General features: G+C 41.8%; 2 protein-coding genes and 1 long non-coding RNA gene across 3 annotated transcripts; 2 read left to right on the top strand and 1 right to left on the bottom strand.

Moving 5' to 3' along the window:
- The first annotated feature begins 282 nt into the window (after positions 1-282).
- On the top strand, positions 283-9005 carry C2H7orf31 (chromosome 2 C7orf31 homolog). The gene is made up of 6 exons (XM_035318220.1): positions 283-306; positions 2393-2577; positions 4674-4762; positions 5528-5702; positions 5937-6028; positions 8206-9005. Exons 2-6 carry the CDS (start codon positions 2415-2417, stop codon positions 8881-8883), a joined length of 1197 nt encoding a protein of 398 aa, XP_035174111.1. The 5' UTR covers positions 283-306; positions 2393-2414; the 3' UTR covers positions 8884-9005.
- A 3367-nt stretch (positions 9006-12372) lies between these two features.
- On the bottom strand, positions 12373-14417 carry LOC118162191. The gene is made up of 2 exons (XR_004748328.1): positions 13806-14417; positions 12373-12805 (listed from the first exon to the last, which is right to left on the bottom strand). It is a non-coding gene; the product is annotated as an uncharacterized LOC118162191 (long non-coding RNA).
- Positions 14418-15192: 775 nt separating this feature from the next.
- LOC118162190 (cytochrome c) lies at positions 15193-16656 on the top strand. The gene is made up of 3 exons (XM_035318222.1): positions 15193-15347; positions 15692-15868; positions 16050-16656. The coding sequence occupies exons 2-3, from the start codon at positions 15700-15702 to the stop codon at positions 16196-16198; spliced, it is 318 nt and encodes a 105-aa protein (XP_035174113.1). The 5' UTR covers positions 15193-15347; positions 15692-15699; the 3' UTR covers positions 16199-16656.
- Positions 16657-17185: the final 529 nt, after the last annotated feature.

Genomic DNA, 17185 nt, shown 5'->3' with positions numbered 1-17185 from the left:
TAATATGGAGTTTATTACACAGAAGTGTAAGAGGATAGATCTTTTTCCCTCGCTCCTTTTAAGAAGACATCCTGCATACCACTTGTTCCAGGCACTGTTTCAGCCTTTGGCACCTAGCAACACCAAACATTTCTCATGGAACGAGTGATACCAGTAAGAATACTGTCTGCACTGCTTACACATTGATTTGTCCCTAATGTATATTGATCGCGTGTGGGAGATGCAAATGAAAGTCGATCATTTCAAGTAACTCACTCTTTTTCTTCCCCAATACAGGCTTTGTAAGCCACCAAGCAGTTTGGCTAAGTAAGTACATTTCACCTTTATTGTTACCTTATCACTTCCTTAATGAAATAAAAAGACGAGACCTTTCTCTTATAGCCATAATTGCACAGTGTAAGTTCCTCGGCAGTAAGCAGCAGCAAAAAGCTACTAGGCAAAAAGCTCTCTCTCAAATGAAGCATATAATGATAGGTTTAGCAGGTTAGTAGTGTTTGCCCAGCACACCCACTCTCCTCACAAATACAGATCTTGCTGACTTGCCTATGGGCTAATTGGGTTTTCCTTGGCTGTGTTGTTCATGGCCTCTTTACCCAATGAGAATGAATGTATGCAAATCTAATGTATGTATAAAGCAGATTTGTGAGAGGGAAGCCTAGGAAGAGCTCAGCTTGGTAAGAAAACTTATTACCTCATGATGGACAGACTCAGGAATGGATGAATTTGGCTCCTAATTAAGGTCAAGATTTTGCTTTCAGCAGCACCTGGGGAAAGCCATTTGCTCTCAGTAAGCTGCTGCATGCAGTTGTGGTAGAATTTAGAAGAATCCAAAAGGGGTGCTATTCTCTTTTACTTGGCATAAACCTCATTTAAACCTTTCATTTTCCTCAGAAGCCTTTCATTTTCCTCAGAAGATTCCTGTTATTTCAGGATTTTTTTTTTTAATTAGTCTGTCATGAAAAACTGAAAGCTGAAAACAACAGCCACAGCAACCTTGGAACTCTCTGTAAAGTCCTGGTTCTCAGTACCCCATAAAGCTCTCCAGTTTAGCTTTATCCTTCTTACTCTCATAAATAAATACCTCCTTATACACAAATTTTGATTTTGCATGCTCAAACTCAGCTACTATTAATTTCAATTGCAGCTGCGCAAGAATTGGAAGTTCACATTTCCCTTCCCTTCCCTTAAGCCACATAACAGTAAATTGGCCTGACGTTGAAACATTGAATTGGTCTGACTGATTACATGCAAAGTTGTGGTTCTTTTCTTGCTAAGGAACAGCATAGGCAGTAAAGAAGCAACTCCTCATTCCTTCTTTCTTTAAACTACTCATGGGAATGCTCTTTCATGCAGCACCCCGTTAAAAGTGGTATTCGTAAGGATGCACCATTTGATTGTGATTATTTTATGGTAATAAATGGTTGGCAACTAACGAAGCCACTGAAGTTAGCTGCAGAGCTAGCAAGGGTTTTAATCATTCTGGTTTTACATCAATAGCAACCAATGGCCTAGCCCAGTAGTCTTAGTCCTAGTCCAAATGGCAGATGAGACAGCTTCCATTGTGTCGGGTTTTCTTCACTCGTTATGCCTCCCCCACCACCATCTCTTTTCACACTGTTCCTCGTGACAATCTTGCTTTAATTCCCCCCTTTCACCTCTGCCGTTTTTGGGGTCTACAGGAAATAAATCTCCCCTGCAAAGATTTCTCATCAATTCTTCAGTCATTTATGATTTCTGGAGTGGGCACCTCTCTCTGCAGGGCAATCCTGCCCTGCGTTCCATCAAGGGCAGAGTAAATTCCTGAATATGATGATCTCTGATATGGTTTGTGATAAGAGTTGCAACAATTGTGTAGCTCTGAAAGCCTTATTCATACATAATTGTAGCTAACAGGAAGACTATAATGATAGAAGCAAACATTTTGACCCCAAACATTTGGGGTCTGACAGAGGCATCCTTTCTCCATTTTGACTGGGGTCCATCTTTAAGCATCAGGGAGAAATTGGTATAACCAACAGAGCCACGTCACTGTTGGACATGTCCAAGAGGCATAGCCACTGCGCCTTCAACTAGGGAGTGTCAGTGGCCCAGGTATGCAGTTCTGCAACTTGCAAATATAAATCTGATGATTCTCTTTCATGTAAGCAGACAATATAGGAGCAGAAAAGGGAATGATCATTGTGAATTTGTTGTAGGTTACAAGCAAGAGATGAATAAAGAACAAAGATATCACCTTCCTGCTTCTTACTTTTCTCCCAGTTCTTGCAAAGTGTTACATTTAATGCTAAAGCTCTGTGAAATGTGAAATAAGGAAATGTGAAATAAGGAAATGTGAAATAAGAAAATTTTCTTTCTTTCCGTTCATCCTCCTGCCAACTGAAACCAATCCAAGACCACTGTGCCTGCCGTTCCCCATGTCTCATCCCTACCAGACACACATCTCTAGGTATGCCATGTTCCCAAACTTCAGATCACCTGAGGATCGAGACACTGGGATCGATGCAAGCAATCATCAGCCTTTCCACCCCAATATCCCTAGCAAGCCTTATGATGTGATTGTCCTAAGGAAGACCAAAGGTAAGGATTTATCATTTATTCTCTGATGATTTATCATTTATTCTTGAATCTTATTTAGAAACTCTGCTTAAGTCTTGTGACTCCTTTCTAATGAAGTTCCATACAGCCAGGATCTGAGAATATCAGTGACCAAGCTAAGCATCTTGGCTTAAATTGGAGCCCTGCATGCTGATAGTTGCACTCTCCATGGGAGATACCTCAGCACTGAATTAACCTCTGTCTCATACAAAGACCTTGTAGACTCAGAAGTCAACAGAGCTCTTAAAGCTCTTAATTATTATTCTCCATAAATATGTATCATTCAGTGTATCTGATACTTTCTGTCAGGCAAATGATTCTTCACAGTCTGAGGGAGTGGTGGGGAAAGGAAAAAAAATGCATCAAGAGGGATCAAAAACTAAAAAATTCTGGGCAAATGCCATGTCTGCCATACCGTTGCTGAGGACAAGAGTTACCCCTGAAAGAAGTGCTGAATGATTTAAAATATTTTATCACCATACAGATGGTGGAATGAGGTCTAGAATGACAAAGCAACTATTTTGTTACAGAACACCCCGTAAGCCATTGTGACATGTTAGCTTTTAACCCTGGCCGAATTTTGTCCTGAGAGTGGCTTACATAATGCATCAGATAAAAAATTTTGCTCTTCCCTGGGGACAGTCTACTGCACTGGGATTCTGACAGAATCATTCCGAATGCCTCTGCTGATCACCTGCATGAGCAGTCTTTAGCAGCTGTTGGCCACAGAGGCTCAGGGAGAATTTGGGTCAGCTGAAAGCCAGCACCTCTCAGTGCTGTGGCACCACTCCTCAGAAGGGGCTTGGCAATAACTGTGGGAAACAGAAGAAGCACACACTGGCGTGTCTAAGAGGCTCTTCAGTACTGTAAAAGCTGATAACGTTAAGTTGTAGGTTAATTTGCACTAATGAGCTGCCATTCCCAGTCATTGACAGTACTGTACAATTATGTATATAATTGGATATATGAGCCATTTTTTTTTGTGGGGTATTTGTCCATCCAAACCAAGTATCTCTCCACAGAACATATAATGCCAGGAGTAGTCATTTTCAGTCACTTTTCAATGATCATTTTTCAATGTAAGAAACACTAATCACATGTGTGGAGGTGGGTTTATTGTGACTACAAAGCCTATTTTTGCACAACAGAAAGATCATTGGAGGCCAAGATCTATTTCCAGCAAAGCTTAGCAGGTTCGGAATTACTAGCTAAGGGGACAGCTACTGCTGGCACTCAGAAAACAGTTTAACTTCATTCGATCAGGATGCTCCACTCCTCAGTGACTGAAGGAGAATCTCTGGTTAAGTAGAGATGACGCAGATCACATGTGGGTGATTTTTACCACTGGTAGGTTATGTTTAAAATTTTTCACAGCAAGGTTATGTTTAAATTTTTTTGCCCTTTCTACATCTTGCTTCTACAAAACTCAGAGTAACTATTATGTAGCCAATGACAGAACCAGGGTTGGAAACCAAGCTCTTGCAAGCATACACTGCAGTTTCATTTTTATCAGACATCTATAAGAATTCTGTTCTTCTGCTGAAGGTGACAGTATGAGTACAAAACCAGCTGCACAATTCATCAAACCTTATTACTTGCCGTTTTTGTTTATAAAAATCATTCACAGAAGATGCAGTAAGAATCTGCTGGTGTGTGAATTAACCCAGAGCTCCTACAATTGGTCGTGGGCATGTATCAGTCAGCTCTAGCAGGGATATAAGATCCAGCCTTCGGCAACTTGTCACCACCATCCCCTCTGCCTGAGACAACTATCTGGCAGTGCAGATGCTCGTGTGAAGGCTTCCAGCAAGGCAGGAGGGTTAACTTAGGCTGCCTAGATATGATCTGATCTGATCTAGCCCTGCTGATTTTGTACCAAAACAGTGAAGATTAGTTCTGTCTGCAGATCCACAAGGTAAGTCTCCCAAGGTAGAAAAGACAGCAGCAGCAGCTCCAGAAAGAACCTCTTCCACCAGCACAACGGTCTATAAAGTGAGCGTACATCTACAGCTTGAAATGCAGATACATCTGTCATTCAGAGCAATGGCATTAGAACATGTTAAATATATCCCCCACAGGTAATCCATACAGGCATGAGGTTGTCAGCATTCCCCCTGACTCCCTGAAGAAAGCTTTGCACTGGCCGGGACAATGCACATACTTCCAAGTAGGTAACTCATACAGCATATGGGGGAACGTGTTGCTAAAGAAACCCAGATTACACTCTCCAGCACTTCAAAATAAATGGGTTTGAGCAGCCGTAGACTTTTGCTGCTTCTTACCTCTCCACAAGTCCTGCCAACATACTGACAGGCTGGTGTCTCTGTTTCCGTGTTCTGAAGGAAACAGATTGTGAATGGCTGCTGACTCTAACCTTGCTTTCCACAGCTGTAATGATGGAGACTAGGCTGATCCATGAAACAGAAGAGTGAAATTGGTCATGAACGATTGGGTTTCTACTGTTCTTCAGCCTGAACAGTTGTTAAACAGCTGTTCTCTTCCTAGGGGGATATAGCCTGAAGTTTGATGACAGATAAAAGCCATGAAGAATGTAGGAAAAGACAGTGGTAAACAAAGAAAGATACAGCCTTTGGAGACACACGGTCTTATGGATGTGGCAGGGGAAAATCAAAGTGGCAGTCCATTTTCAGGCTATTATTGTGACTGCAAAAGAAACTTTATATAGCATGTAATGTTCTGCATTGGTGTGGCTACCACGCATAAGCTGATTCCAAGTTCTTTGAACTGAATTCAGCTGAATTATGTGCCTGTTAAATCTTCCTATTTGAGTAGAAATACTGTACTGAAGATTTTTATTAGCATTTTCTAATATGCTAATTTAGCATACTGTGGAAGGGATATTTTAAACCTTTAAAACATTGTTATTCTATGCATTTGGTTTATGCCTTACCTGTTTCTTCTTATCCTTCAGCTTCCTAAGTTTGCTGGAGAAAAGGGTCAAATATACTATCCAAATCCACCAAAGATGGTGGCCCCTAATACCACTTTTAAAGAGCTAGAACATAACCTCTCTCCAAGAACAACCAACATGCTACGAAACGCTGAAAGGGCTCAGGGGATCACAACATACAGTCGGAATTTCACAGGTAAGCATTTTTTTTATTTCATTTACTTGAAATAGCAATGAAAGACCACAAGATGTTACCCTTTAATTCTCTCTCTCTCAAAAAAAAAATAATCATCATCATAATTTTTTTCTCATTTAGTAACAAAGGTCTAAAAAACTGTAAATTATCTGAGATTTTTCAGGGGGGCTGAGCACCGATTTTCATTTTCCTAACTAATAAAAATATGTGACAATAAAATATGTCTCCATTAAGGAAGAGGCCCTATGAATCCCCTTATGCTGGATGACTATTACATGAAAGCAGTTGGCAGACTAACTGGAGAACTAGGTACAGATGTGGAACTTGTAAGTACTGCCTTTACTAAAAATCTGATGCTTTCACCACAGTAATATTGACAAGAGTATTTCCAGATTCAACTAAAAGAATTAAGCCTTCTCTTTAATAATACTTAAATGCAAGGCAAGAATCATTCTAAGAGAAAGGCTAAAGTTCAGTATACTAAATCACTCCTGACAGAGCTGCTTGACAGAACTTATGTAAGGGATTAGTGATTTGTTCAGGGTATGAGGTGCTGGGGGTAGGCTACGGTGATATCTGCGTATTTTTTTTATCTTATCATTTAAAGTTGCCACCAACTCATGACAGCAATTCAAAGGACCTTTTGCCTTGGGAAGTAGAAGTAATAGTCTCCATAAAATGAGTTGGCAGCTCTTATGAACCGTGCAGTACGGCAGAGACTGAAACATACTGGCTAGACATTTAGCTGGTGTTAATCAGCACAGCTCCACTGAACTCATCAGCTTATTGTCTTTATTGCACGTTGCTTTATTTGATAAGTGACCTAGTATCATTGCAGACTCCTATGTCCTTACTAACTATGCCAGTTTAAGTTTGGCAGAGTTCCTGTGATTCATCCTTCTCCGTTTATGTGAGTGGTTTGCCTTTTTTCCATAAGGATACATCAGTAACATTGCCAAATTCTGTTTCATTGCAAATATTTACTTTTAAGAATATAGGCATGAACATAAATATGGAAACTCCATGCTTATTGTCTTCTAAAATGTTTATGTTCAATGTGGCCTGTATGAAAGTCAAAGCATACTATTTTATTAAATGCTACCCATGCAAACAAAGCATAACATGGTAGATAGGAATAGCAAATCAACTTGTTTTGCTTTTTGCTAATGCATCATTACCTGTAATGGCTTAAGCCCTTTCAGTGACACCTGCACATTGTCATGCTGAGTACATACGCTGTTATAATTGATTGTTACCAACTAAGCAATTTTGCATGTAAAACAGATTCCTGCTCACCCTTTCACAGCACTGCTGGCTTTAAAGCATTTTCAGGTTCAAACTTCTTTGTCTCTAATGCCTTCATATGTGATTGCACAAATATATGGCAGGGCAGCCAAAGTAAGATGCTGTCGTTTTCTTTGTTTATAGTCAAAAAAATTGTCCTGGATAAAAAGTCCCCAAACTGTGCTTTTTTCTATTTTTCTTTCTAATTCCAATAAATTTAATCCCTTTTGAAATGGTATTTACAAGTCTTTGATAACTGAATCGGAAAAGTTGTCTGGCTTTTTCTCCAGCGTGCTGAAGAAACAAATGTTTTGCTTTGTGATGATGAAAACTTCAAAGAACACGTTCAACAGCTTGTCTCTGGAAATGAAAATCCAAACTAGCAGCTTACATTAATTCAAAACAGAGCAGCTTTATTGCCCTCTGGCTTCCAAAGTGTGATCAGTAGAGGCCATGCTGATTTATCTGAGCAACATTATCCCACTTAAAAGATACATACATTAAATAGCAAAAGTTCAGATTGTTCAGCACAGTAATTGCTGAAGTCCACTCTGGGTACAGGACTCAAACATACTTTGTATGAACAGTCCCTATACCATGTAGCTTTGACTCTGCACTGGTATCTGAAGCCTGTGAAGAATCAGAAGCCTGAAGACTGTGTCCCGTGGGATCTCGTCCACTAATTCTTTGAACAGCTGGAAGTTGGATCTTCCAAAGTTCAGGGTGCTGACTTTGCTCTTAGCCAGGCCCACTTCAGTCACTGTTTATACTATCGTATTGTTTAGGAGACCACAAATTGGAAAACAGATGCTTACAGAAAGAAAAAAAAAAAAAAAAAAAGATGACAGCACAATCTAATTATATCCATTTGCATCTTGTGCATAGGGATAGAGCAGAATACTTTGTCCTTTCCAAAGCATAAAGACCAACTCTAATCTGTATGGCAGGGCAGTAATGGCTGTCTGGACTGATTCCCTCTGCCAGCCTGTTTTGCATACTGTCAGAGTGAAGTAGTGGTCAAGAGTGACAAAGTTCTCACACCTGGCACAGTACTCCAAGTTCCTAGGAATAATGCTTCCCTCATTTTCCACACTGTGGGGCAGTAAAGATAGACACATAGCTGAGTACATTTCACTAGTCCCAGAAAATGGTTACGCCAATTCCTGCTAAAATAAGAGACTCAAATTACAGGTGTTAATTCTGTTCCTTCCTCCATTAGAAAGAAACGTTTCTGTCTAGTCTCTCACAAGTGAGACCTCTTGAAGGGCGCACTGCACGTTTACTTCAAGGCCGACGTCCCCACGAACCTATTCTGCAAGAACAGTGCTGCTGCCAGGAGCAGGCCCAACTGCCTCGCCTGTGTTACCAGAAAGATCATTATCTGGATACACGGCGGCCAATAAACGAATTTCAGAAAATCGCTGACACGTGGCGAACAGAAGCACTGTACAAGAGGCAGTTTTCAGGAATGTCTGAACTTGAATCCCTTCCAAAATCTGCACATTCCCTTTCCTGGGAAGATTTTAAGCGCAAACATTTGGACCAGCATACAGTGTGGGAAAACCCAGTTAGCCTAAATAAACCAGTCATACCACAGGATGTAAACAGCGAAGGAAGAAGAATTGAATTGCACAACCTCTGGTATCACGAAGCAAGTCAGCCTGCATGGAGACCAGAGGGGCGAAGAGAGACAGCACTGCCTGAATGGATCCCTGGCTATGAGGTTCTTGAGCGCCAGACAACACTGCTGGAGCTGCAGGATTCCTTCTCTAAGACAGCAGCACAAAAGCGTTTTCATGATTCTATCAATGGAGAGACAAAAGATCTTAGAGATAACATTACTGAGGGAAAGAGACACAAATTCTATGGATTCAATGCTTTTTATTTCCATAACTGACACATTCCCTGGTCTTTTTAAAATACTAACAAATAAAAAGTACTTCAATATAACATGTCTATTCTTGCGTACTGGTTATGGCTGAGATAATTTATTGTCTTCACAGTAGCTCACGTGGTGCTATGTTTTGCATTTGTGATGAAAATACTGTTGATAACACATCAGTGTTTTAGTTGTTGCTGTGCAGTGCTTGCACAGAAGTAAAGGATTGTTCTGCTTCTCATGCTGCTGTGCCAATGAGGAGGCTGGGGGGGGTGTAGGGGACACATGAACGACAGCAACAACAATAAAATCACCAAACACATTATTTTTAAACATCTTAAGTCCTGTTTGCAAAGCCTTTCAAAAATAGGAACAGTACAATGGAAAGTTTATTGGAAAGCCACCTCATGGATTACCAGCTGGTTTTCCAAAAGGGATGCAAAGAATAAGTTTAAATTGCTGTTTTCTGTGAGCTAGATGAGTATCACTCTTACCCAGCATTCAGTAACATAACTAGTATTGGTTCAATGAATACCTTAAGGAGCTAGAAGCCAGGTGGTGACTGAGAAAGCAGAAACAGCACATGTGCATTTGTTTCTGTTTGATTGTTTGTTTGTTTTAACTTGTTAATTAAAAGAGGGATTATTCAATTGTTTCCCAGAGAGGACCTGAAGAAGGAGCAACATACCTTTCTACTTTTATCAAGACTTTCTTCATTGCAGTCTTCTAAGTTGTTACACTGAGAGATCAGATATACTCCCCTCTTCCTTCAAGCAAATTTTCAGAGTTCAGGGTTATTAAAATCAGGGTTCAGGATTATTAAAATCAGGGAACTTGTTACATAACAAGAAAGACATGAGAAACTGAGCTTGTTCTTTCTGGAAAACAAACAAATAAACAAAAAACAACCAGCCAACAAAGAAACAAATAAAATAGAAACTACAACTTAGTGACAAGTATATAAAATATACTTGCTACAGAAAAGTCCTATCAGTCATTTGTATCATATGTCTATAAGTCCCATAATGACAATTTTTGTTTGATCAAACTCATAAGATCAAAATAAGGAACTTGGGAAGCACATTCTAATTTACTTGTTCAATTTTCTGCTTCGTATATGTGGAAGGCAAAGAGCTTAGTATCATTTAAAAAAAGGCTTAGAGGCAAATCCTTGGAGCATAAGAAAAACATTTGCAATGCTAGTAGATTCGTTAAATGTTCTCAGTGCTATGAGACTGACTTCATGCTTTAGGATAATAGACCCATCTTCACAGAATCACAGAATTGTAAGGGTTGGAAGGGACCTCGAGAGATCATCAGGTCCAACCCCCCTGCCAACACAGGTTCCCTAGAGCGGGTTGCCAGGCAGGCGTCCAGATGGGCCTTGAATATCTCCAGGGAAGGAGACTCCACAACCTCCCTGGGCAGCCTGTTCCAGTGCTCCATCACCCTCACCGTGAAGAAGTTCTTTCGTATATCGGTGCGGAACTTCCTGTGCTCTATCTTGCGGCCATTGCCTCTTGTCCCGTCCCCACAAACCACTGAAAAGAGGTTGGCCAAATCCCTCTGTCTCCCACACCTCAGGTATTTATACACATTGATGAGCTCCCCTCTCAGTCTTCTCTTCTCCAGGCTGAACAGACCCAGGTCTCTCAGCCTTTCTTCATAGGGGAGATGCTCCAGGCCCTTCCTACAGAAAAATTCTTCAAACCATTTGATTCATTAAAATGAAAAGTAATTCAAAAATAAATTTAAAATGTGGTAATTTGACTGATTTCTTTGCCATCTATTAAAAAAAAAAAAAAAAAAAAAAAAAGATGAGGCCAGTGGATATTAGTGCTCTTGTCATATGTTTTTGTCAGCTGGAGTCACTCTCTCAGACAATGCTCAAGGACATTTATTATACCTTTTTTAGTTTAAGCTTTCCAGTAAACCGTATCAGACTCCACAATAACATGAGATTACATTTAAAGTTAAAACATAATAGACTTCATAAAGGGACACCCTTTCATTTGTTTTTTAATTCATTAGCCCTTAAAGTTATTTTCCAAAACTTTAAAAAAATGTTTTTAAGAAAAGCTAAACTTCTGACAAATTGCTAGGTCCTGAATCTCTGAAATGTGAAAGTCCCTGTGAGTTAAATTAAGTAACTATTAAGTAACTTTGGACTTGAGTCCAGAAATGTTTTTTCTTTTTTTTTTTCCTAATTACTATCTTAAATCATCTACGTTTTTATGCTACTTTCACTATGGGAACTGGTTTGCAAGGATTTTGGATTTGTTTTCTCATAGTAAAACAGAAACTGATTCAGTCCTATCCTGTGACAACTCTTGCATCTGGAAGTCCTCTCCTGCTGTGCCGTGCTCCATTACAAATTGCCTGACTTTATGCATTTATGTTTTGTACCTGCTACTCCTGTACACTCATCCTGACCGGACATCACTGCTGTGTTTCTTGCTTCAAACCAAAAACTGATAACAGAGCAGTTGTATTCCATGCTTCTGCCTACGTTATGTTGAGGTCCAAGACCTCATTATACTCTTCAGTCACTCCACAGATAATTCAACCTCTATCAGTGTATAAGCAGGTACTAGAAAAAATGCTTGAGTGAGGCAGCCCACTTCAGTTAACGTTCACAGTCAGAGCTCTGTGACCATTTTAAGTTGATGAAGAGTGACTCTTCATCCTGGATCTTCTTAATCTAAGCAGCTCCCCACAGGCCAGCTGTAGGGAATGACACAGAATTCTACCTGCACCAGTGCTGGAGATTGTACTAAACAGCTATAAAATGCACACCCATGCTCGTAACATAAATCTGCAGCATGAAAGAGAGGACAAAGTACTTCAATATTTTCACACCCGTTAAATTCATCAGTAAATTTAACAGTAAGTCACTGCATTATAATGGTTGTGCGATTGATTCAGCTAGGAAATATGTTGGCCATTTTCCAGCTGCCCTCTGCTTTGCTCATTGCCTGGATTGGCTGGCCTCTCTCTGCCTGCGTTACCTGTTTTCTGCCCTGGGGTCAGAAGTGTGCTATGTCCCACTTTAAAGGTGTGTTAGTTTAAATGTGAATTCAATCACACTTGGCCCATTCGTTGTTTTTTTTTTTGATAACTTATCGCAGTGATGTGCACGGTGGCCTGCACTTAACTGGATTCTAAAACAATACCCTGGCCTGGCAATTTTCAGCCTCTCTGTACACCTGAAAGCTCTTATAGTGGGATACTCCTTCCCTCTCCCCTAATGTCAAATAGCTGCATCTAGAAAATTGACTCTGTAAAACCGGAGGAACAGCAGATGTAAAAAGAACTCTAAGCTCTGCCTTCATCTGCTAAGATCAAATCCATCAGCTGCACTCTGCATCTTTAGGTGCAGAAAACATTCCTATATACCACTCCCAAACATTTTTATCTTCATAGCGTAGGCATGTGACAATACAGCAGCAGTTATTTTTATTTTGCCAATTGTTTTTGTCTTTCCAGTAATGGAAGATATGCATCGAATGCAATCCAGATATTCAGTTTAATAATACACTTGTCATTCACAAAGAAAAAAAAATCACAATGTTAAGACAACTGAACAAAGCAGAAATACGCTGCCACAAGAAATGACTATAAACAGAACTTAAAATACAACCAGGGCTCATTTCATAAAAATATTACACAATAGTATATATTATGCACATATTTAGCTTTGTCTTAAGATGGAGCCTAATCCGTAGACTCTTAGCAATTGCAGCATCTCAGGGATGACACTGCCTTTCCAGTACAGTACTTAATTTGCCCTCTACATCTCAGACTGCGTACAATGCAGCAAGCAAGAAACATTGCAGGCACAGCTTTTATCAGGAGTTTTCATTCACTCTGTGTCTTCCATCTTTGTCCCTCACCTGTATGGGGTACAGCTGAGCAGGTTCCTGTCTTCCATCTGAATTTCCTGTGAAAGACACAACAAATAAAAGATCATCAGTATACTTCAAATGACCGCACTTGTATGCTAACAGTGTTAAAAAGTAACCCTCAGAGCACATGCTGGCCACTACAGAATATTTTTGAAGAATTTTTCAAGCCCGGACCAGATTTGCTTTTTCATGTTGATAAGCCAGGCTTCGGAAAACTATGGAGAGAGATATTCCTTTCTGCTGAGCAATTTTAAAGGCAAAGAAAAAACAATCCATGTCCTCTGAAGAGCCTCCATATAATTCATACATCCTAACAGCACAAAGTATTGTTTTGTGACCTGGTAAGATTTATGGCTCAGGGTACAGATATTTGTTAAAACCAGTGCACACCACTGTGACGACAGCACAAATAGCTGACCCACCAACACTGAATGTCAATACAAGGAACCAGCTATAGCATATTTGTCAAAGACCACACAATAACTTTATCACAAAACTGAGAAATAAACCATACTTTCCTGAGTTCCAGCCTAGTCCTATAAGGCCTTCGTTCTTCTTTTACCTGCAGTGTACCTCTTAAGAGAACCAGTTGGCTGTTTTGCTACATTTACTTTAATACTGGACTTCAGTGCATATTTGGTTTATCTTTCCTTCCTTCAGGACAGAATTTCATAGCAATAATTTTGACTGCAGAAGAACCATTGTTGTAGTTTATAATGGTCTGAGGTAGTAAAAACACAAAGGCATTTCAGGTGTAACCACAGGGAATAATTGACAGACTAAAAAAGGTTCCAGGCAAACCACATCAAAGCAAACATTTCAATTAATTTTAATACACGGGAAAGTAACCGTGCATTGAAAACGTGCCCTAAAATAAGTCAATTTAGTTTACTCCTGCAATACAAAGCCACAAAAGCCCTGACTTTGTCTTCTGCATTGCCTCTAGATATCCCACGATATATTCTGTCCTACAATATAACTTCTACAAACAGTACAGCGTGCGAGCCCATGAACATTCCATTTTGTAGTACTTACACCTTCACAGAATGGTACTGCATCACAACGGCAGCATCTGCGTGGTCCGGGGTAAGGCAGATATTAGAAGATAAGAATGAACTGTTATAAGAAGGTAACAGCTCATTTTACAGACTGATCTTTGGTATATCCACCTTCAGCACCGAAAGCCCCCCAGGTTCGGTATCTTCCCTGAGAGCATTTCATTATTTTATACGTTTAATAAAACTGGATTCAACTGTCTTCGATCTTGCCACAGTTTTCAAGAATAGCTTCCCTGAGGAAAAAATAAAATAAAAATTGCTACAGTGTCCTTCCACATGCATCACAAGGGAAAGCTGTAAAGCTCAACATGCAACGCCTAGCACGGAGCATACATTTTTAGACACCAAAACCTAGAAGAAATTACGAGAATTAGAGATGCCCCAAGTCTGCATTCTATGAAGAAAAGGAGACCTTTTGAAGGGATGTCTGTAATTAGCGCACATCAAGGCCTTAAAGAAGCTTGCATCAGTCCACATAAAGTGCTTAAAGAAGCTTAAGAATTTACACCACTGTGATTTCTTAAAGCAGCTGAAAAGGCAGCTTCTGCTCTTACTCTTTTAAAGATAGAAGAGGCCAGGGGTCACGCCAGGGGTCTTGTGGTATTAAGTTACACGCAGCTGATCCCTGAAGTCCTAGGAGACACACAACCCTTATTAAAGGAAATACCATCTATGGTGCTTGCAACAGTGGCAAAAAGCCTAACAGCGTGAGCCAAGCGTGCCACGAAGCTTCAAACCCCAACGGCAAATGAAGTAACGTGCTTATCGCCTCAAAGACGGCGTCCGTAAATTTCAGTTAGCGTACTGTCAGTCAGCCTCGTAACCCCGGGAGCCTGGTTTCAGATCGGGGCTGGGCAACGGAAGCCACGTAAGGCAGGCGTTACGTCACCCCGCTCCCCACGGAGCGGTGAATTTAACTGCATTGTATGCAAATGAGTTTCATTAGGCGGGACAAGCAGCGGATACAAACGCCCTCGTTAGCCCAGCAGCGCTAATTGCCTACGCACCAGCTCCACGCCGCTGAGGCAGCCCCCAGGCCTCTCCGGGGGTCCCCTCCCCTTGGCAACCGAGGGGCGGGGCCCGCCCTTACGTCACCACCGCCGCCGCCGCCCCCCCCCCCCCGGGGCCGCCCTGCCCGCCCGCTCCGGGCGCCGCGCGACCTTTGCTTCGCCTTCCGCGGTGCGCATGCGCCGGGAGCCCGCCCCCTTTCCCCGCGCGGGGCGTTACGTCACAGCGTCCGCACGGCGCCTTCCGCAGGAAGCGCGAGGCTGCCCGCCGGCCGCAACCTATCCCGCTAGCCTGCGGCGCCGTGACGTCACCTTTGACAGACAGGCATTCTAACCAATCAGAAGTCCGCTAGGGGGATTTGATTGGCTAACGCGCAGGAGTGGGCGGGCGGCAGGCTGCGGCGCGGTTAGGCTGCACCGACACCGGGTTACATAGGGCGGAGTCCGGCGTGTCCTTGGGCAGACGCCGGGCGGTGCGGGGCGGCCGGGGTGCGGCGGCAGCAGCGGGACAGGTGCGGGGGCTGCGGCCTGCAGGGGGCCTAGGCCTAGGGGGCCTGGGCTCCGCTGCCTGCCGCCGGAGCTGGAGCCTGGGCCCGGGCCCGGGCCCGGGCCCGGACGCTGCCGTGTCCCGGCGGGACCGTTAGGGACCGCTAGGGCTGGGGGAGGGGTGCGGGGGCTGGCTGTGTGTAACGCCCAAACCCAGCGGGTGCAGCTTGGGGATGGGCGCTCGGGGCAGTTACTGGGAGCGCGGGCCTCGGATGTGGTGCTGGGAGCCAGCACGGGGCCCTGTAGGGCCCCCGTGAGGTGATTGACCTTGGTGCTGGCGTGCTGACCTCTCCGTGTGTTCCTGCTCTAGCGCTGAAGATGGGGGACGTCGAGAAGGGCAAGAAGATCTTCGTGCAGAAATGCTCCCAGTGCCATACGGTTGAGAAGGGAGGCAAGCACAAGACCGGACCCAACCTACACGGCCTGTTTGGGCGCAAGACCGGGCAGGCTGAGGGCTTCTCCTACACAGATGCTAACAAGAATAAAGGTGAGCATAAAGCTCCTTCTCTGAGTTACTGGGGTCAAAAACATTCAGTTCTTGATGATAGTTTTACAAGGATCAGAGTCATAAGTATCTGTCAGGAAGCAAAATGGCATGGAGGACAAGGAAAGACATGTGTTTCGCTTTTGGCAGTTCAAACCATTTTTATTTTTCTTATTCTCTCCAGGTATCACCTGGGGTGAGGATACCCTGATGGAGTATTTGGAAAACCCAAAGAAGTACATCCCAGGAACAAAGATGATTTTTGCGGGTATTAAGAAGAAGTCCGAGAGAGCAGACTTAATAGCATATCTCAAAGATGCCACTGCAAAGTAAAAGTTATCTGCTGCCTTATTTATTTCACAAAGGAGATGGCAATGGAAATATCTGTGGCGAGATTGGTTTTTAAATGTTCTATTTTTACATGTACCATGTCTAACCTTAAAATTGGTCTTACCCATCAGAAAATGTTGCTCATGGTGGGATGCTGGACTACACACTTGTTTGGCAGCCACTAACTTAAGGAAACTATGTAATTGGATTGATTTAGATGAATATAATGTTCAGTCATTCTTGATCATGGAATTAAAAAAAAAAAAAAAACAACACTTCTGGCCTCTTTATTGTTTTTTTTTTAAAAAAAAAAAAAAGCATTGAATGAGTAATTGTTAATAGTATAACAGGTTTGGCAGCCCAACTCTTCCAGATAAAAAAGGAGGATGGGCCTTGGCATCTTCCACCATAAATCTGTGGCATTACTTTAAAAATTTACTTTAAAAAAAATATAAAAATATTTTTCTAAATTTGATCAGTACAAAGTGTTGTGGTATATATTAATCTGTCTAAAGCTTGGGCTGAGAATACAATTTCACTTTCTTACCAATTGTGAAATGGTAACTGTGCTCAGGCACTCTTCTTTTATCTAGGGTAAGCATGTTACTTGATTTATCTGGGCTTTGACAGTTGCATGCACCAGTAGAGTATAACTTTCCAGAAGCCTCTTCATTTTTTTTAAATGTTGTTGAAACTGTGTTCAGTAAGTCTTCAGAAACCAGCCATTTGTAGTGTAATGAAAGAAAAACATCTTCTGGAAAGATAACTATGAAGGACCAAGTTGAGAGTTAATAAAATCTTCTTTCAGCAGAAGCACTAACCCCAAATCTACTGTTAAAAGCAACCTCTGATGAAGAGGTACAGGATTAAATGCACTGGTAGCCTAAAAAGAAACAGTTCTTCCTCTGTGCCTGCCTGGAGCCTGTATCACTACAGAAGGTTCTGTTTCATGTGTAAAGCAGTATTTTAGCATTTTAACTGCCTTTTTTT

The sequence above is a fragment of the Oxyura jamaicensis genome, chromosome 2 (assembly GCF_011077185.1).
Source record: "Oxyura jamaicensis isolate SHBP4307 breed ruddy duck chromosome 2, BPBGC_Ojam_1.0, whole genome shotgun sequence".
Taxonomy (NCBI): domain Eukaryota; kingdom Metazoa; phylum Chordata; class Aves; order Anseriformes; family Anatidae; genus Oxyura; species Oxyura jamaicensis.
This window is presented reverse-complemented; position numbering and strand designations above follow the sequence as displayed.